Source organism: Aulonocara stuartgranti (genome assembly GCF_965226115.1).
Source record: "Aulonocara stuartgranti genome assembly, chromosome: 17".
NCBI classification, from domain to species: Eukaryota; Metazoa; Chordata; class Actinopteri; order Cichliformes; family Cichlidae; genus Aulonocara; species Aulonocara stuartgranti.
In genome coordinates this window covers 40,538,682-40,559,198 of record NC_138953.1, presented here as the reverse complement: position 1 = coordinate 40,559,198, position 20,517 = coordinate 40,538,682, and the positions used below count along the sequence as shown (strand labels likewise).

Below are 20,517 nucleotides of genomic sequence, written 5' to 3'. Positions count from 1 at the left end.
TCTGGTTGAGACCTCGGCTTTTATTATGCTGTTTATAGTGTATATTTTGTACAACTTGTACAAAGTTCATTTAAAAACATGCTAAATAAAGGAACCTTGATCCAGCTCTGGTGGTGAATGTACCCCAGCGCAGCTGACCGATGACGAACATCATTGAGGGGACCGTCAGCCCACCCTGCGGAGTCGGTTCACTGTTCAGCTTACTAACTTGTTCCTCTGAGATTGCTCTCGTGGCAGGATGTGTAAACACGGCCCTGCGGGATTTAATTATTGTGGCATCTGCGTCAAAATCTTTGAGTAAGCCTATTTTTCTCGGCTGTGCGGATCAGTTCACGATTTAATTCTGGCTGTTTGTTCTCGTCTGCTGTGAGCAGCCGACATAATACCGAGTTACATTCACATGTGACGGTGCACGTTACACCTTCGTGGTCCCGCCCCCGACACCGCGAACTTCAAGGCCCTTCCCACGACGCTGCTTTGAGCCTTTGTGAGTAACGACAGTAACGAAGTAACGAAGCCTCAGAACGAGGAAGAGGACGGAAAATTGATGTTTCGTTCAATGTCAGTGAGAAAAATGGGAGAACCAGGTACCCTTTGTGGGAGGCTGAATTCTTTACACTAGAAACATCTATGAACGTTGCGCACTGAGGCTGTTCCATCATTTACTGCTGTCTCTGTATTGCACAGTGTTAATGTGCAAGTTCAAGTTTAATGTAAATGTTGAGGCGTTTCTTTAAATTGAACGAGCGTGATGGGCTCAGTCATTTAAAAATCCCGACCATAGCCTCGGCTCATCGTTCACCGTGCGTGATTCGGAAAAAACGAATAGACGAATCATCTGAAGTGCTTCTTGAATTATCCAGCCATCCATTATTTCATATTCAATCTCGTCAGAGTCAACAGAATAGTAGTCTAAATTCCCACGGGTCCTGAAGGTAGCATTTAGTAACTTACTGTAAATTGAGCAGGTTGTGTCACATCGAGCAGGAAGTTTTCCAGCCCAGCGCCAGTTACACCCTGTCGGGGGTTTTCCTTCACTGTCGACAGAGCAGTGTGTCTCTGAATCAGCGGACTGTTGTTCATTTGAAAGGTGAAAATGAGCCTCCATCGAGCGCTGCTGCTGTTAACGTGTGTGTCGCTGTCGACCACGCTCAGGATTTTATCCGGACGTCTCAAGTGCTCTCGACAGGTGAGAAAGGTTTTACAGTAGAGCGGCTCCAAGTTTGCCGAACACAACAGATACTTCCTGTTCCTGTTTGTGTACGTTATGAAAATAATTTTAGACAAACTTGAAAAGAAACTTTGAGTTTTCCTGGTAGCGAAAGAAAGTTTGTCTTTTTAAAGAATTCGATATTTCTGACTTCTTTACATAAGATTATTGTTCCTTACATAGTTTTGAGCTACATTTTGTTTAAGGCCAATTTTTCTCTAAACAAGGATTTTAAAATAAAACTATGAGCACTGTTCGTAATTCATTTAACTGAGTGTCTTACTTGGAGTGTAGTCCTCGCACCTGTATTTGATTCTATAACGAGTGAAGGCGCAGTCACAGGACTGAGCTATGTAATGATCAATGTTTAAGTAACGTCGTGTTTAAACTTTTGCGGATCTTTTTTTCTTTTCTTTAGTGTTTGTGTAGCGAAGAACAATGTTACAGTTTAGCTGGTAACAGTTTAGCTGGTTACAGTTTAGCTGGTTACAGTTTATCTGGTAACAGTTTAGCTGGTTACAGTTTAGCTGGTAACAGTTTAGCTGGTAACAGCCCACAATGCTAATGATTGACAGCTGTTCAACGTTCTGGTTGAGCGCTGTTTATCAGATAAGCAGTGTTCCTGTGTCGTGTATGAGGCACAGCGTTGTACAGCTCTAATATCTATCAACTTGAAATAGAACATCCGGGCATTCAAACTGCTGTTTGCTGAATAATTTTGTAACAGTTGTTGTAAACATTATGTTCATGTGACTCCTCTTCAAATAAAAGAGAGTAAAGTCCCTACAGGTGCACTGATAGGACCTTAAATAGGCTCCTACAGAGGAGCTGATGGAAAGCATTTTATAATACTGAATACTACACGTCTCCTTACTGATGTTCTCTTTTTGTCCATCTTTTCCTCTCCAGGATTTGAATTGTGAAGTTCGTGAAAGTGAGTGGATTCTTCAGTCTTCCTCTCGCTGCTGTTGCTCAGATTTCTTGGTTTGACCCTGGTTCAGACAGCGCAGCCACTGCTGACAGAGGAAGACAACAAGAATTTGGAAAACAATCAAACAAAAAGATATTCTTTAAATGCACTAATATTACATTTGGGAAGAGTCATTTGTGATGTCGTGCTGTAATATACCAGGAAGTAACAAACACAGTGTTGAAACACAGCAACAAAAAGAGAGACGAACAATGAACACAATCGCTTAAACTAAAAACCTTTGCTAATGGGACAATGACACTGGCTGTTCTCTGTGTGCGTTTGCAGCTAACTGTCTGGACAAGCGGTGGCTGAAAGTTCATGATTACACTCCCAGCAATCCAGAGGACCTGCAGGTGTCAGTGGACGTCAGGCCAGACGAGGCAGGACTCCTGCAGCCAGTGCTAGAGGCTAGTTGGAAGTTAAAGGATGATGGTGAGTGAGTCTGCGGGGATGATCATGTACAACAGTACATACATGAAAACCAACACATCAGAGACATGAAAACACTCAGATCCATCAGTTTTTCAACAATCCCTGATTTTAAAACTGATGATGGTGATTTAAGTCAGGACAGTTACTTATAACGTGGCTGTTTTCCATCTTTATTTATAAAGCACTTTAACATAAAACCAGAGTTCACAAAGTGCTGTACACATACAAATAGCATAAACAACAACAAAATAAATAAATAAATAAAATAAAACGTGTTAAAAAGTCAAATTGAGTCAACCCCTTGAAAGATTTTTATCACACTTTGTTTCACAAATAGTAAAAACAAATCTGATAAGATATCAGGAAACAAACTTAAACTAAAACTATTTGGAAAAGAAAAAGAAGATTAATGATAAAAATGCGCGTTTGCACGCTCTTGGCGTTTACTCCAGGTTAAGATAATGTGGGCGTGTTTTTGTTTGTTTCTCGGCCTTACCTGAATATTTTCTGCTATATTCACCTCCAGGTAGCATCCATTTCCTAAAGGCCACCGAGCTTCATGTTCTGGTGGAATCCACCAATCAGAACCTGTGTGTTCGATATTCGTTCAAAAACGAACTCGCGATGAGGAGTCCATCAGGAGAAAAGGTGAGTGTTGTTATTTGTAGATGTAACTGGATCCCTGCAGTTAGCAACATTTCATGCAGACAAAGCTTCAGCTTCAATGAATGATTGTTTACTGAGCTCTGACCAAATGATTTCTGAATAAAAGTCAACTACAAAGGATAAACGTACACGGAGAACATGATGGTTGTTTTCAATGCAAACTTTTAACCTGTAAAGGAACTGCTGATATAACCACTGCGCACCGCAGCATCATCCCTGTGCTGACGCTGTCTGGATCCTCTGTCCTCCACTATCATAACAACACATTTGCTCGGTTGCAATGATGGAGAAAATTTACCAAAGTTTAGCAAAGCTCTCAGCTAAAGTTCATTAAACTGAACGTGTCTTTTTTCATCATTACAAATAATACAAAAAATATCCAATAAATCGATATTATTAAAAATGAGCGAGGATTTCTGTACTGTGAAGTACTGCGTTGTTTCAAGCAGCCATTGGCAGAAAACTACTACATAGGTCCATATACATTTTTTTCATGTCACCGATTATACCCATCACGCTCAGAACGTCCCACTGTGTGAGTGAGGTTCGATCAAACATGCACCAGCGTGTCCCACAGTGGCATTCATACTGGTGCAAAGGTTTCACATGTGTGCTCCTGACGCTCAGCGTTGTTCTTGGCTTTCAGTGGTCATTCTCAGCTGATATGCTGGTGCTGGATCCGGGGCAGAGCTACCAGGTCTCTGTCTTCAACATACCCAAACCAGAACTGCACCACAGCAGCTACGACATCAGGAAAAACCTCCTAGTTCCTCGTGAGTTGAATTCAGAACCAGTGTTTGGTTGTTCCTGTTTGTTTTTCTCGGAGTTGTTTGGGATTATCTGTTTATTCATTTTTGTTCAGATGTTTTCTTGCTGTTATTTTGTGAACCTATACAATCATTCGAATGATTAGCTGGACTAAATACTTATCAGAGGCCCAGCTGTGTGTGCAGACACACCCTCTCCTTTCCATAAATCACATATAGACTGGTTGGGAAACTCACGCCGCAGATATCCTGAAGACACTTGAATGTACAAGGTGTTTGAGACAAAGGGATGTGATCCTTTTTCGTTTTCATCATAAAGATCTTTTCAAATACAGAATTCATACAGAAGTATGTCCCAGGGCAGGTTTAGACTCGTGAAGCTCTTAGACGATCTTCTGTAATTGATTTTATGAAACTGTTTTTGGTTTACTCAGATTGTGAAGATCCAGAAATGACGAACACACAGTTCTGCATAGAGAGAGGTACGTCACTGACAGAACCTCTAAATGCCCGTGAGAGTAAGTAAATCTTATAAAGCACGTCTGTCCTGTCGTCTGCTAACAGGAAGTCTGTGGCAGCCTAACATCAGTCTGAGTCAGGTCACTGTAGCTGATGGAAACTCTGCTCTGGCTGTCAGCTTCAGCCCTGACAACCTGTGTGAGAAGTACATGGTTATTGTCAATGGCTGCTCTTCTCAACAGGATAAACACAGTTTAAATAAGGTAAGGATTAATAATGTGGATTATGAAATATCAGGTCTCTCTCCTCCAAGTCTCTGTTAGTACATGACTTAATAATTGATCAACAAATCGACCTGGTATAAATAAAATTGAATCATCCTACATATTCAAATCTTTTTTGTATTCAAAGGGTTCGTGTGCAGTTAGCAGTTTCATTTCAACAGTACTGTCATCACAGTGGCCTATATTTTGTACCTTAACCTAGTTTTTACACATTTTTTTCAGTACAGGAAACTCTCTGCAATTTATTTTTCTTTTTTTTTGCGTCACTTGTAGAAAAGGCTGCTTATCGTGTGTAAACCACAGTCACAAATAGATGTTACCTTGTAAAGCACGACTGATGAAATAATTGCCAGACAATTATGATTTATTGTAAACTGGAGTATTTATTGAATCATGTACCATTTATTACAAAAGAAATTTAAGATGAATTTGCATATGTAGGTTTTAGGTTGATGTCTGTATCAAATGTACGCTCCAGACTTGGCGTTACGAGGTTCATGCATATGCACTTCCAAAAAGACGAAGCTGAACATGAACATATAACAGAATTTTATTTGGTGAATCAAACATCTAAATCTTCAAAGGACTAGAACATCGTTCTTACTGTGTTGTTTGTTAAATGTTGGTCAAACTGGTTTTCAGGCGAATCAGACCCTGAGTGTAACATTCAGCCTGGATAGTTGGCCGAGATCGTGCTGCCAGTTTGATGTTCAGGTAAAACCTTTCAAGCCTGTTCTGCACAGTGATGCTAGTTTAATCATATTTATTATTATTTTAATTCTGATAATACTTCACCATGCTGTAGGATCCCACTTCACCTGGGTGCACAAGTTCATTCTGTCTTTATTGCAGATTAAACCTTATTTCTCACAATGTGGTGAAGACTGTACCCGTCGAAGGAAAACTCAGAATATTTGCCCCAGTGTGACGAAAGGTCCTGCAGGTCAGTATCACGTTTGAGTCAGAGGGTGGCTGAACGCTCTGTCAGATCAACACTTTATAAAGTAATGATAAAGTCGGTGGTTTGATTCCCAGCATTTTCCTGTGCTCGTACACTAGTGAACATTACGACACCGTAAACATAGTTTCGTTTCGGCCCACATGGGGGTTCAGCTTCTGCACGTATCCACCCCGCACACATGTGGAGTGCCATTTAGGCTGCTTTAGCTTGCCCACAGTTGCTCACTCTACAGCCCACCTCCTCCTCTCATGATGTGCTGCATCTGTTCTCACTGATGCTTGCTCTGGTCTTGCTACTGTTGCTACTATTATAACTCAAACCAGCTGTGTATCTACGAGGAAAAGTGGGTTTAACAGCCATTTAATTTTGACTTAAATGTAACCAAATAGTTTGGTTTGGGAACAAAGTAACTGCGAAAATTGCTCAGCTACCCAAAATAAAGTTTCTAGGTGGAGCAGGTCATTGACTAATTGGAAGGGTTTTAGTTCCAGCCTGGCTGCTCCAGGCAGTTGCATCTTCTGCATCTGTCGGAGTACGAATGTTACATGGAAAGCACTTAAACGTAGAAAAAAGTGCTTGTATGAAGAGGTGAATGAGGCAAGATGTGTAAAGGTATTGAGAGCTAGGGCAGGGTAAAAACGTGCTACGTAAGAAGCAGTCATCATCACACCAGGTAGTGGGTGGGATCTATTTGGGGGACAAGTGAAGAGTTTGTCCTCATAGTTGTTAGCAGCAGGAAACATTGGCAAGTATAATGATGTGAGTTCCAGGGTGGCCGAGGCTCACTGAAGCACATGGGGAGCGAAGGCTAGCCTGTGTAGTCCGATCTAACAGAGCAGTTACTGCAGCTCGGGTATCTGTTCACTCTGTTGGTGTCACGTTGAATTATTTCTGCTTCTTACAGCATTCCCAGCAGATAATGCCCCTCACTACGGGTTCGTTTCCCTGGGAGTGGTGTCGATGTGTATACTGATGGCAGCTGTTATGTTTGCCATCTGCAGGAAGCCAGGTTAGTCTCCTTTAAGTTCTATATCAAGTTCTAACTTCAAAGGTTTTGATTGGAGACGTGGCTCTCCATCGATTTGTGCACGAATGTTATGGTTTAACTTTGCTCTTCGGTTGCTGATGATCCTCTCGTGGTCTCTTCTACTTTCAGGGAAAACTAATGTCAGTGCAGGACCAAAGGGAGTTCAGGAAGTGCAGCCAGTCAAACAAAAGCCCAAAGTATTGGTCATCTACTCACAAGACCACCATCTGTACAGGGACATCGTGCTGAAACTCTGCACCTTCCTCCAGACAAAGTGTGGCACTAAGGTGCTAGTAGACCTGCTCGACTCCACCTCGGTAGGCATGGTGGGTCGTCTGCGCTGGCTCGAGTGGCAGCGGCAGCAGCTGAAAGATCCCTCGGACAAAATTCTCGTGCTGTGCTCACGAGGCGTCCAGGCAAAGTGGAAGGCCATGTGCGGTCAGGGACGAGTGACTCTGAAGGAAGACCTCCTATCGCCCACAGACGACATGCTCACTCCTTTTCTCAACCTCTTTCTGCCAGAAATGCACCAGGCAGGCACGCTGGGCAAGTACATGGTAGCTTATTTTGATGACATCAGCAGCGAGAAAGACGTGCCGTCGGTTTTCGACATTGCGGTGAAATACAGGCTGATGAAGCACTTTGAAGAGCTGTTCTTCCGCATCTTAGACATCGAAAAGTATCAGCCGGGGCAGGTGAAGCACATTGAGGGAATCGGTGCAGATGAATATTTCAACTGTCCCTCTGGTAGAGCTCTGAGGACGGCCATTGAAACCTTCCAGGCCTACCAGTTTGAAAATCCCGACTGGTTCGAGAAGCAGTGTGTGGTTAGTGAAGAGGAGGTCCTAAACGACGCCAGCATGCTCATTGAACAGCTGCATATTCCTCCCGTCCTTGAATGTGTCCCTCTAATCAGAGATGAGTTTCCTGTCTATGTTCGTGACGTGGAAATCAATGAAAACAGCAGCAGCATTCACATTCTCACCCCTGAGCTGAACCCGGAGAGTCAGCTGTCCTCAGTAATAGAACTTATACCTGCAGTCAATCCATCAGACAGACATCAGCATTCATCCGGCCTGGAGAACGTGCTGACGGAGTCTGTCTACGTAGCTGAGCCAGCTTTAAACAATCCACCGCCACCCAGACAGAACTGGGTCTCCCTTGTGGATGAACCGTTTAGTCACATTCCCACTGAAGATAATGAGGAGGATTCCTTGATATCTCTGAACCAAGCTTATCTGGACCAAAGAAGCCAAGCTCTGCCGAACTCCCTGGACTTTAATTCTCCGGAATCGTCGTGTACAAGTGTTCCCGGGCAGCATTTCCCCCCCTCTGGGATGGATAACTCTGAGCATGTGCAGATAGAGGAGAACGAGGCTCAGGAGCCAAAAGGACCAAGCAGTGGCTCCGATCAAGGCTACAGCTCAAAAAACTCCTCCCAGCACGAATGTCCATCTAAAGACGAGTCACTGGTGGCTTTGGCAAAGCTGCAGAAGGAGCTGTTTGAAGAATTTGACATTACAGTGTGACATATATTTGATGATATTTCTTACTGGCAACATGATGTTGCTGTGGCAGACTGTTCACGTCGGCTTCTTCTTTGGTGTTAATCATTCACAGGGGAGTTTGCAAACCAGTGACTTCCCAGCAGCTGATCCCAGGGAACGCCAGAAAGTTCCACATTTAAAAGTTGGCAATAAGCAAAAGACCCTTGACCAGTAATGTGCTTGTGTAATAAGTGTAGGAGTTGTGTCTTTTTCAAAGATAAAGAACACGGATTACTGAGAGTTTGGTTCCTGCAAAGAAAAATCCAAAATGCATTTAATGTGATGTTTTTAAAGCTGTACTGCAGCTGAAAACAGCAGCGTCATTAATCATTACAGCACTGTAGCGTGACTGTTAGCGATCACGGTGTATTTGTGTTACTCTGAAACTTGTGTTGTTAATTGTTGACAGGCCAGACAGCTGTCGTGGGGACATGAGCGGGTGATATTGTAGAAAACAGTTACAGCATGAGTTTAACAAAATATTTGCATTTGGTTTAAATGAATTTGTAATAGCTTTTTTTGCAGGTGTGATTGTTGCTTACAGGAAGTAGACTTTGTTTCATTTCCCTGCCTGCACAGACTCTTTGTTTGTCAGCTTGTCTCCTCGCTGCATGTTGAAAAGGCCAGAGAGGAAGCAGGGGCACATTTAAGAGCCTCTGGAAAATCACTAAACATGTATATATGCCTATATATGTGTGAATGTGAGTGCGAATGGTTGTCTGTGTGTTGGCCCTGCGACACACTGGCGACCTGTCCAGGGTGGACCCCGCCTCCCACCCTAAGACAGCTGGGATAGGCTCCAGCACCACCACGACCCTGAAAAGGATCAGGGATGGAGGGATGAATGCATACAAGAATAAAAGTTTAATGGCGAATCAGTGGGTGAGGGAGGGGCTTGGATAAGCTCCCTCTCAGGCGTAACTGAACACACGCCTACCTGACGCCTAAACCAGGCAAACAAGAAGTGATTTAAGTTGGAGGCAAATCGATATTATCAATGAATATTTTCAGATGATCAGAGTCTTGTATTTGTTCCCTTGAGAAAGGGTCATTTTCCATTTCCAGCCTGATGTACAGTAGTTAACTGTAATGTGACGTGATGCTGCTCAGCTAGTGTTCACACGTGTACAGCACAGCTATGAATGACGAGCACGTTTCATCATGAAGCTTCAGTCTTTGTTCTGAAGGACCTGAAAATTAAATCTGATGGTTTTTCCTCCTGTTTGCTGTACAGATGTTATTTTATGCTTGATGCTTTGTTGTGTTACATTTTCAATCACCATCTTCTGAACATAATCCACAATAAAAAAACACTCTGTTTTTAATTGAAAGTCCTCTGATTTATTTCAGGTTTCGACCGCGTGACTCTTCTTACACATCGAGTTGGCTACATAGATTGGATTATATCAGTACAGATATACAGCACACAATTTTATAGTACAGGTAAGGTCCCCTCTGTAAAACTCATCAACATCTGTGTAAACGAAGAAAAGGAAAGCTTGTATATTCTGATACAGGAGTGTTAAAATCACACACTCTGTTTTTCACACGGGCTAAAGAAGAAGAAGAAATCATTTCGATTTGTGTGGCATGAGCAGCTCCTCTGAATCCCCATGTCTGTTAAAGCCTTTGGTAGTTTCAGTAAAACTGTGCTTGTTCATGCAGGTAAAGACCCACTGCACGTCAGCTTAGTTTAATCTAGATATGGTCCTGCTAAGTATTAGTCTCAAGCTTCATGTGCAAATCCCCTCAAACACTGTGAGGGAGCGTTTCCAACAACACTGTATACATATGCAAGTGTTTCAGAGATTACTGGCACAAGGAAACAATACAAAAATAGTATAAAATATATCATTTAGAGTACTATGGTAAACTATGATAAGCAGCAAACAAATAAAAGAAACAAAGCCAAGGCAACAACATGTCTGTCATTTTATGGATATCTATAAACACCAATGAACACTCATTAAAAAACAATAATATTGAAAAGAAAAAATCAACGATTTGAGCAAAAGTTTCTTTTCTCTGCTAAACATGAAACTTCTCTCAGTTGCAGATAGCTGAATGTGTGTCTCAGCCAACAGGACTTCAGCTGTGCAGACGCAGCAATCACAGACTGATCCTGGTACAGTGCAGCCAGTTTCTGCTCCATTTACACTCGTGTGTTTAACTGGAATCAGTTTAACGGGATGAATGTCCTCTCCCCACAGAACGATTGGTTACATTGTAACCCAAGTTCCCTTAGTAAAGAGACTATCTCTCCACCTTCTTTATCCCACATACATGTATGTATAAGATGCAGCTTAAGTCAGTGCAGCTGTAGTGTAGTGGTGAGACTGCAGGGGGTCGGGAAGCTCATCTTGGAACCGGAAGGTTGCCGGTTCGATCCCCTGCTCTGTCTGTCCTGGTCGTTGTGTCCTTGGGGCAGACACTTCACCTACTGGTGTTGATGGCGCAATATGGCAGCCTCCCTTCTGTGGCTACAACTGTAGCTGCCTCCTCCAGTGTGTGGATGAATAGTGGAATTGTAAAGTGCTTTGAGGGTTTCGCTATATAAATGCAATCCATTATTATTACACACCTTTGCAGTGGGAGTTGCAAGCTTGATTCCCACCTGGTACCCAGTAAGGGATTTCTACCTCATCTTCACGGACCTGAATGGTTCGTGGTTGTGGGCCTGGGACCAAGAAGGTTTACCCTCACAACAGTGGTCCACTAGCCTTTGCTTCATTATTCACAAAGACTCCACCATTTACAGGTGCTAAAATGGCTCATGGAAGGCCATCGGCACTGTCCAAATCCCACAGAGGGCCAGCTGGTCACCAGATGGTGTAGGGAACATGGTAAAGCATGACCCTATGAGGTCCCTTAAGTGTGACAAGAATCCTGTGGCAGTTTTTGTAGGGAGCAACACAGACTGCTGCCACTAGTACCGAGCTGAAGGGAACCTACAACCCTAACTAGCATTTCCTGCAGAAACAAAGGATTGTCACAGGCCATGACGTCCCATCCTTCTTGGGGTGGGAAGCTCCGAGAGCACTGAGTAGAATTCAGTGTGGTGATTGCGTATCAGCCTTGCTTGCCAGGGGAGAATGCTGTCTTTTAAAGGACAGGCTTTAAGGTGACCCCAAACCCTGCTGCAATAGGCCAAGGCTGCTGGGGCTTCCCATGATGCAATGTTTCTTTTTAGCTCATCTTTAATACACCACTCTGCGTTTAATCATTAGTTATTTTTCATCTCTGCCTCTCTTCCACGTGGGTGTATCGGTTTTCCTGTGCACCTCCCTCACCCTGGTTCTGCTGGAGGGTTAGTCCCCTTTAACTTGTGTATTATTGGTCTTTATCTTACAATATAAAGAACATGCTAAGGCAACACTTGTTGTTAATTTGGCGCCATATAAATGCAGTTGAACTCAATTAGATGTGTCAGATCCAGCCTGTCTTATTCCTTCACGGGGGAGGAGTAAGAGAGACCCTAAGTGGAGATAAATTCAGAGCCGGAGTGGAGGCCACTGGTAAAGTCTGTGTACCCTACTCTCTCTGGATGCTCTGCCTTAGACAATGTCATACCATATACCACATATAATATAATAACAACATCAGCATCTGGAATATGTAAGGCAGAGAGACAGTCTCGACACAAACACAACAGAAAACTGCTTTTAAGGGTTCGTGCAACAAAATTACACAAGTTTCAGTTTAAATCACTTCCTAACAGCAGAGCTGAGACACTGAGAAGAACGAGCCAAATAATGTGGACATTTTCTGCACTTTTTTGCATATTTAACACATTTTAAAGTGTTTGTCAGTAAAACCGTCTTTTTAGCAAAGTGCACATTTTGAACTTCCTCCAGACAATCAGTGCTGCAAGTGAAAGTTCAAAGGCTTTAAACTCCTTCATACAGCTTTAGCTTTAACACCACCGTTTGTGCCGGGTACATGACAGGTATCATTATCAGTCTGCTTTGCAATATGTTCTTTGTCCTTCAGCCTGTAAAGAGTTGGACAGCGCTGAGGTAACACGCTGCTGGACATGCAGACGTGTCAGTATTGTTTCACTCAAATTTCCTTCAGCTGCTGTGAGAAGGTTGAATAAAATCTTTTGTTCTCAATGAAACTAAAAATCTTAAATATAGTAAACAGATATATTTAACCAAAGTGCATTAGAAACAAGCATTTCTTGACAAAACATCTTTCTAATCTGTACTGAAATTATGAAAAAAAGCAAAGCATGTTTGCTGCCTGCCAAATGAAACAAACAGGTCATAATTCTGTTACGTCGCCGCCGCCGCCGCCGCCGCCTTTCCTCTACAATCATCTACGCTGCACGCACTGGTCACGGACACACCGACACTCGTCGTCATTAAAGTTCACTCATCTCCAAAGCAATAGGCACTAAATCATGTTCAGATTACTCAGACTTGGATATTGCACACATAATAAATACTTTACCAGACGTGATTGCAAAATACAGAACGACGAGCTCATAAAGGAGGAGAGAGACAAAGTCAGTCAGTAATGCCACCTGATGTAAAAGTGTCCTATTAATGTGAAGTCCTATTATTAGGGTTATTATCATCATCATTATTATTATTAGCAGAGTTAACACACTTAAATGTTTCAGATCATTAAACAAATCTTAATATTAGATAAAGATCACCTGAGTAAATACAAAATGCAGTTTTTAAAGATAATTTCACTGATTAAGTGAAAAGAGAATCAAAGGTCCTCCTCTGCCCCCCAAATAAGTGATTGTTTCACCTTCAGCAGCAAGAACTGCAATCGTGTAATTGGAATAAAACAAAGGCTGATGTTACATTTATCTAAAGCATAAATAAAATAAAGACTTTGGGGATAATATTCTGTGAAGCTGTGAGACATTTGAAGCTTCTCGTTGAATTTGGCCGAACATTAACACACTTGCAGCAGCCAGACGTGCTGGAGGTAGTGTGCTGTTCTGGGTTTCAGCACCTGGATGACTTCAGATAATTCAACCCAGCAAAGAGTGTAACAGACACACTGCTCCACCCTGTGGATGCCGTCAAAGACTTTCAATGTGGCTGAAACAAACTTCTTCAAACCGTGGGCGCTGTCGCAAACACCTGATTGCAGTTTTTGCTGCCAAGGGCGGCACAACGAGTTATTAGGTTGTATTTACTCTGATTATCTTTATCTAATATCACAATCTGCTTAATGGTCTGAAATGTTTAAGTGTGATAAATATGCCAAAACCAATGAAGATATCAGGAAGGGGGTAATTACTTTATCGTGATACCTGTGCCCTCCCCAGCTTCACCTGGATGCAGACTGTCTCCCACCTCAGGTCTCATCTATGTAAAATGATATATACACTCTGAAAACCATGAATTTTTCATACAAATTCAGTTCATTTATATACACATACACATGTTCGTGTTGTTTAAAGCTTCTTACCGACTCTGTGTATCAGGTACAGAAGCCTTTGAACAGAGAGCAAAGGAAACGCTGACGTCCAGAACATTTTTCTTTTCTCAGGTTCTGGAGAATAATTTAACAAACAGAGCTAGAAATGCAAAAATGACCAAACATGTGTTTAGCCTTCACATAGAAAGCTGAAGGCTAACCTCCAACCACTGCATTATGGTTTTTAGCTGTCGCCTGCTGTTTCATAACGCACTGAGAGGCACTTACACCAAAATGCAGCACAGCTGATAGTGAGACAAGCTGAAATCAGATTGAAGAAATATTGATGAGCACCGCCAAAGCTGTAATAATGTGGCTAAATTCGATATTACTGCTATATACTGAAAAAATCATTATTTTTCTCCTTTAATTGGATTTTGTGGAGAAACCAGTTTCAGTATGTTAGAAACAGACGTGCTCAGAGTGCTGAGCTTTCTGGGCTAAAACTTTAAATAATGTCGCCATTGATTTGATGGGTTTTTGTTTACTTAGTTTTGTTTGTTTATTGGAGAACTTGAACTCTGCCCGTTTGTGACCAAGAGAACTGCAGAGTCAGAACTCAGAGTGAAAGAAAATACTGACAGAAGCCTCGGGGGGTCGTGGCACTGCTGGTTTGTAAGCAACTTACATACAAGTCTACTCTACTTTCAGTACGATTAACGACCAGCAGACATCACTGTCATTGATAGAAAACACTAATGTACATTAGGTGGAGCAGAGCCCGGCGTTAGGACTTAAATCTGGAGTTTTCAAATTGCAGTTTGATCTCAGCACAGTCCAGCTGCTGTCCCTCGGAGGTCGTAGGCTGAACACACACAGCAGTGTTGTGAGTCTCCTGCAGGTGTCTGACTGTAGCACCTGTTGGCTGGTCTGAAGAGGGCTCGTTGTAAGGCTGGTACAGGTGACACCAGGCAGAAACTGGAAAATCCGTTTACCTCTTACGTTGAGCGCCGTCTGCCCCAAACGCAGAAAGCTCATCGAGTTTAGCAGCTATCACAGGCAGGTACGCGACATCATTTCCACTTTCCAACATAAATGGGAACGCGCTGCTCTGAAAATAACGTCATCCTGTCAAGTAATAAGTCATTTGTGTAAAACGGGCCGTTTCTTATATCGTGTTTTTCTCCTCCGTCTGAGCAACATGTGTGACATCACCACCACCTGCAATATGGCCGCGGATTCAACAGAACTGCTCACACTTGTATTGAAAGCAGACAAACCGTCGTGTACAGCAGTGTGAAAAAGTAAAAGTGTTTCCTTGTTTCTTTTTTGTTTGCATATTTGTCACGTTCACCTGTTTCAGGTCAGACCTGTTCAATCAAAAACTCCATTACACAGAAGGCGTCTGACAAAGTGACGCAGGCTACAAGGAAAGCATCAGGACACAGGTGAAAGAAGGACGCTTGACAGGGTTACAATGTCAAAGGCTTTGGGAAACCATAACGCCGTCCACCAAGAAAACCTGGCACAGTGGTGAACCTTCCCGGGAATGCTCAGCTCTACAGTGGTTTTATGCAGCAGGACACCAGCAAGTCCACCTCTAAATGGTAAAAAACATGAAGATTTTTTGACTGGCCGATGTAAGTCCTGATGGAAAAGTTGCTCCACAGAGAAGTTAAACTCACTGGCAGTTATTGCAAACACTTGATTTCAGTTGTTGCTGCCAAGAGTGGCACAACCAGTTATTAGCTTTAGGGGGGCAGTCCCCTTTTCACACAGGTCCAGGTAGGTTTAACGTTTTCCAACAATAAATAAAATCATCATTCCTCATATAAAAGTACATTTTGTATTCAGACGGGTTATTTTTTAAATCATATTAGAATCAGAAAGTCTGATGATCTGAAACAGAGAAGTGACAAACATGCGAACAGCGACCAAAAAAGAAATCAGGGTCAGATACTGTTTCACAGCTCTGCATGTGATTAATCACAAAGTCGTTTGGTAGTAAGCATCATCGATTGATAACAAAGGCCAAATGTGGTCCCTGCGGTTTAATTAGCGAGTCGAGCCTGGCTTGTAGTCTGACAGCGCTTGGTGACCCTGGAGCTGCTTTGGAAATAAAGATTTCAAATCACAGTCACTGAAATAATGAGATCATTGCGTAGCTGCCTTTGGGCCCACTAACACAGAAAGACCTGAATTAGCACATTAGGCCTCCACAGCCTCCAGTTGATGGAACTTCTGCCTTTACCCCATTTTTTTATTTTATGCTGAACATTTTCTTGTCTTCCCACGAATGACACCTCTGTTAGTGGTAACACAGAGACGGAGCCTCTTCAAGGCCCTTTAATAATACTTTATGTTGAGATGCAGCTGGGAGGCCCAACAGGAGCTCACCACGGGAGATAAGATTTCGTTTTTTCAGTCTGATTAGAAAATTGGTTTTGTTTTTTGTCTATTATTTAGCAGCTAAATGCCATCATCTGCACTGCTTATTTTATTGTTGCCTGCGTGTCTGATACCTGATACCTGCTTTGCTTATCGCGTGGACGTGAATCCAAAAGCCAGCATCCCGAGGCGGACACTCGGTGGTATTTGGGATTTTCCAGGTTCCAGCTATGTCTGTCCTGCCGTCACAGGCAGAGACGGCCGCCACGGCTCTAGGACTGAGCCACAGCCAGAGTATTGACATACCCGTGCGGACACATGTCGTTCTCGGACACGCAGTGGGAGAACTGGGCCGGGTTGCTGCCGCCAGCCAGCCTGCGGACCCCCCGGAACGCCACACACTGCTCCAGCAGCTCCAGCAGCTTACAGGCCAAGAAGAAGATGTTTTTGAACATGAACACCGACACCGGCATCTTGTAGATGTAGACCTGGAAACACCTGACCACCAGCAGGGGCGCATTAACCACCAGGCCCGTGGAGAAACGGGCCCAAAGCCACCTGCAGCGCAGCTCGGACGCCGTGAGCTCGTACAGCCAGACCACCGGCACGGCCAGGGCCACAAAGTACACCGAGATCACGGTGTATTTAAGATAAAGCGTGGGGATCTCGTTCCTTAGCAGCATCTCCACAAGCGTGAAGCTGTCCAGCAGGTCCAGGCAGGTGCCCATGAAGCAGCTCTGGGAGTGGTGCCGCGTCGAACCGTTCAGGTCCTCGATGATGGAGTTGATGAGGCAGAAGAGCAGCGGCGCAGACAGCAGCATGACGATTTTGAAGCCGGTCGCTCCGAACGGGACCTTTAACGTGATCAGCTCCAGGATGGAGGTCTCCAGGATGAGCACCACCTTAGGGGTGCAGGCGATGACGTAGATGAGCCATGCAAGGTAGGCGTAGGTGAACTCTCCGAGGTTGCAGCCGAAAATGGAGCTTTTCTGGTGAAAGCCGCAGGCCCGCTCCCTCTTACTCCGCGCGTTCTTCATGAAGAAAATCCCCCAGCCCGAAATCACCACGAGGTCCGTGGCTATCCACGAGCACCAGTACAGGTCCGTGAAGATGATGAGGTAGAAATCCAGAACGCCGCCCTGGAAGATGAGGAGGAGGAAGCACAGCGCCTTGTACAGCATGCTCCTCTTGGATTTGTGCGCCAGCAGGGGAGCGGTCTGCACGAACTCCCCTGATGTCATGATGCTGGCGGCGGCTGCGGATGAGGTGACCAGGGCCTGGATGCTGCCGCTGTCCTCCGGGATGATGCTGCCGCTGGTGGTCTGGGTGTCGCGCCTCCTGCTTAGCTGGCCGTCTTCGGAGGAAAATGAGATGGGAGAGTTGGGGCAATCGCTCGCTTCGGGTGGGAAATAATCGGCCTTCGGATTGTCTTTTGCAGTTTCAGTGACCATTGTATTTGCGCTGTCGCCTCCCTCTCGACTGTTTTCTTCCCTCTAGCTGCTTTAAAGGTGGAGAGAACCAGCCAGGCGCAAAGAAAGGCACGGACTAGTGGAACGGATTCCACCTCCCTCTGCTTTTGCGCTCATTTCCATTCGTTTCTCACACATGTTCATATGGGGCGCCGTTTTTAAAGTGAAACATGCTGAAATTAACGGCAACATTTTTCCACATTTAGCTCAAAACCTTACAAAAACATATTTTCGAGTAATTTTTTACAACATTTAGTAAAATATTTGTAACTTTTCATCAAATGTTAAATATTAAATCTAAATATTATATTTAAATCTAAATGTTAAATCTAAATCTAAATGTTTAGGCTAATATGCAAATTTATTGTACGGATCAACGGAAATACCAAAATAAAAGCTTCCCGAAAACCTCCGGTGCAAAATTGTGTCTGTTCTCCTCACTTCTCCCCGCCATGTGCTGCTTCACTTCTTGCCTACGAGCATGTCCAGCGATTTTGCTGGACATGTGCTGCAGCGATTGTGAAGTGGAGACTGCAGCTGCTAAGAGTGCACTACTGCTGAACCTTTGGATGGCCGACAAAACGGATCTTCCGATGTTTTCAGCTAAATCGCCGGACGTGCTTTCTCATGGTCGGGTTATGGCTGAATTCCAGTGGAATGACGGTCCCGCCATAATAGACGTTCCAGCCATGTGTTCCAGCCCTAAACCTAACCTTATCTAACTATAACCTTATTCCTAACCTTTACTAGCAGTTAAATGACGTAAAATAGTGTTTTCCAAATCGATCTTTAGAAAATGAACGAACGTGTAGATTGAGTCCAAACGGTTCTCATGTGCTCTCCTTTTTCCGATGCCGTAATTTAGGAACGTGTTGGGTACCCGAAAGCATAAAATGTTGACAATTTGTCACCTAGCGAAAATTATTACGCTTTGGGAGTGAGAACGTGTCTGACCACTACCGGCACACTTTTGCACCGGAGGTTTTCGGAAACTTTTATTTTGGTATTTCCGCTGATCCGTGCAATAAATTTGCATGTTAGCCTAAACATTTAGATTTAACATTTAGATTTAGATTTAAATCTAAATATTTAGATTTAACATTTAGATTTAGATTTAAATATAATATTTAGATTTAACATTTAGATTTAGATTTAAATATAATATTTAGATTTAACATTTAGATTTAGATTTAAATATAATATTTAGATTTAACATTTAACATTTAGATTTAAATCTAAATATTTAGATTTAACATTTAGATTTAACATTTAGATTTAACATTTAGATTTAGATTTAAATATAATATTTAGATTTAACATTTAGATTTAGATTTAAATATAATATTTAGATTTAACATTTAACATTTAGATTTAAATCTAAATATTTAGATTTAACATTTAGATTTAACATTTAACATTTAGCATTTAGATTTAACATTTAGATTTAAATATAATATTTAGATTTAACATTTAACATTTAGATTTAAATATAATATTTAGATTTAACATTTAGATTTAAATATAATATTTAGATTTAACATTTAACATTTAGATTTAACATTTAGATTTAGATTTAAATATAATATTTAGATTTAACATTTAACATTTAGATTGAATATTTAATATTTAGATTTAACATTTAAAATTCTGTTTTAAATATGAAAAGTTACAAATATTTTACTAAATGTTGTAAAAAATGACTTGTTTTGAGCTAAATGTGGAAAAATGTTGCCGTTAATTTCAGCATGTTTCACTTTACAAACGGCGCCCCATATGTTCACGTCTAAGAATGTAACAATAGTGGTTTGCTGTTAAAAGGCTTGGATTGCGGTGTAGTTGCTGTTAGTTTCGGTTTCTTAGATCATGTGCTGCCGTTGGGTCAGATCAGGCTTCAATGTTCGCCCAGTCCCCTCTCCATCAGGTGCACGCGCGTAAGAGCAAAACTGAAAATGAGTCCTTTTTAAAGACCAGAGACCTCTTTAATCCGAAAGGAGGATTTCAGATCACACCTACATTTTGGAGCATTAACAAACAGACATATTCCGAGCAAACAGGACTGGAGTTCCTCCTAAAGCAACGGTCTGTGTCAAGCCGCCCATCACGGCCGGACTGGCCATCTGGCGTACGGGAGCTGTCATAAAGGACCACAGACAGTACAGGGCACTGGCCCAGTCCGCTCCTCCCTCCTTTTAACCGAGATGATCACATTTTACCTTTTAATCCGAGCTGCAGAGGACGAACCAAAGAAGCGCAAAGGAGCCGAAATGTTAATGAAGAAGGACGTGTGTCACAGCTCTTTCTTCTTTACTGGTTTATGGTCTCCTGTGAATAAACAGTATATCTCATAAAACCCTCAAAAGACTCTCCAGCAGCGTTTCTCCACTTTCACTTCACGGTGGGGTTGTGACACTGTGGATGAATCCCTGACAGCAGATCAGTTCTTTGGTTTCTCTCTTCCTTGTATACAAAATATATTAAATTGTGAACAAACGGAGTTAAATTCAGATCTAAACATTCATGTAAAGATGCAAAAAACCCAGATTTTTTTTTTTTTTTACTGTTGATATTAGATTTCACTTTAAATTTTCATCAGCTTAGTTTTTTCTTCCGTTCAAATATGAAGTTGATTGGACTTCAATCAACCAAATGTTCGTTCGTCTGATTCCTCTTTCAGGTGTTTATTAAGGGGAAATAAATCCAGACCTACCTGGCCCTGTGTGGAAAACCTAAACCTATTAACTGGTTGTGCCACTCTCTGCAGCACCAATTCGTGGCTCCATTTCCCACAGAACAGCATGTTGGCTGATCCATGGCATGATCTTCCTTTGCTGAAATGTTATTTTTACGCCAGATGTAACAGGACACACCTTCCAAAAAGTTGAACTGTTGTCTGTCAGCCCACAGAGCATCTCGGGGGTCATCAGGATGACCTTTACGTTCCTGTTGCTCAGC

At 42.6% G+C, this 20,517-nt stretch overlaps 2 protein-coding genes across 2 annotated transcripts; one reads left to right on the top strand and one right to left on the bottom strand.

Annotated features, from left to right (window-relative positions):
• il17ra1a (interleukin 17 receptor A1a) lies at positions 1-8,841 on the top strand. Its single transcript, XM_082511092.1, has 11 exons — positions 1-1,189; positions 2,120-2,144; positions 2,469-2,615; positions 3,142-3,263; positions 3,928-4,054; positions 4,483-4,530; positions 4,613-4,770; positions 5,434-5,505; positions 5,644-5,734; positions 6,657-6,761; positions 6,909-8,841. Exons 1-11 carry the CDS (start codon positions 1,097-1,099, stop codon positions 8,306-8,308), a joined length of 2,388 nt encoding a protein of 795 aa, XP_082367218.1. The 5' UTR covers positions 1-1,096; the 3' UTR covers positions 8,309-8,841.
• Positions 8,842-9,648: 807 nt separating this feature from the next.
• On the bottom strand, positions 9,649-17,756 carry tmem121b (transmembrane protein 121B). Its single transcript, XM_082511093.1, has one exon. It carries the CDS (start codon positions 17,545-17,547, stop codon positions 16,369-16,371), a length of 1,179 nt encoding a protein of 392 aa, XP_082367219.1. The 5' UTR covers positions 17,548-17,756; the 3' UTR covers positions 9,649-16,368.
• Between the last annotated feature and the right edge of the window lie 2,761 nt (positions 17,757-20,517).

Excerpts from the sequence above, each read along its gene's own strand:
- il17ra1a (XM_082511092.1), top strand. The coding sequence starts at position 1,097 with ATGAGCCTCCATCGAGCGCTGCTGCTGTTAACGTGTGTGTCGCTGTCG. Across the intron at positions 4,055-4,482 it reads GAAAAACCTCCTAGTTCCTC|ATTGTGAAGATCCAGAAATG; the intron begins GTGAGTTGAATT and ends TGGTTTACTCAG. Across the intron at positions 6,762-6,908 it reads TGCCATCTGCAGGAAGCCAG|GGAAAACTAATGTCAGTGCA; the intron begins GTTAGTCTCCTT and ends TTCTACTTTCAG.
- tmem121b (XM_082511093.1), bottom strand. The coding sequence starts at position 17,547 with ATGGTCACTGAAACTGCAAAAGACAATCCGAAGGCCGATTATTTCCCA.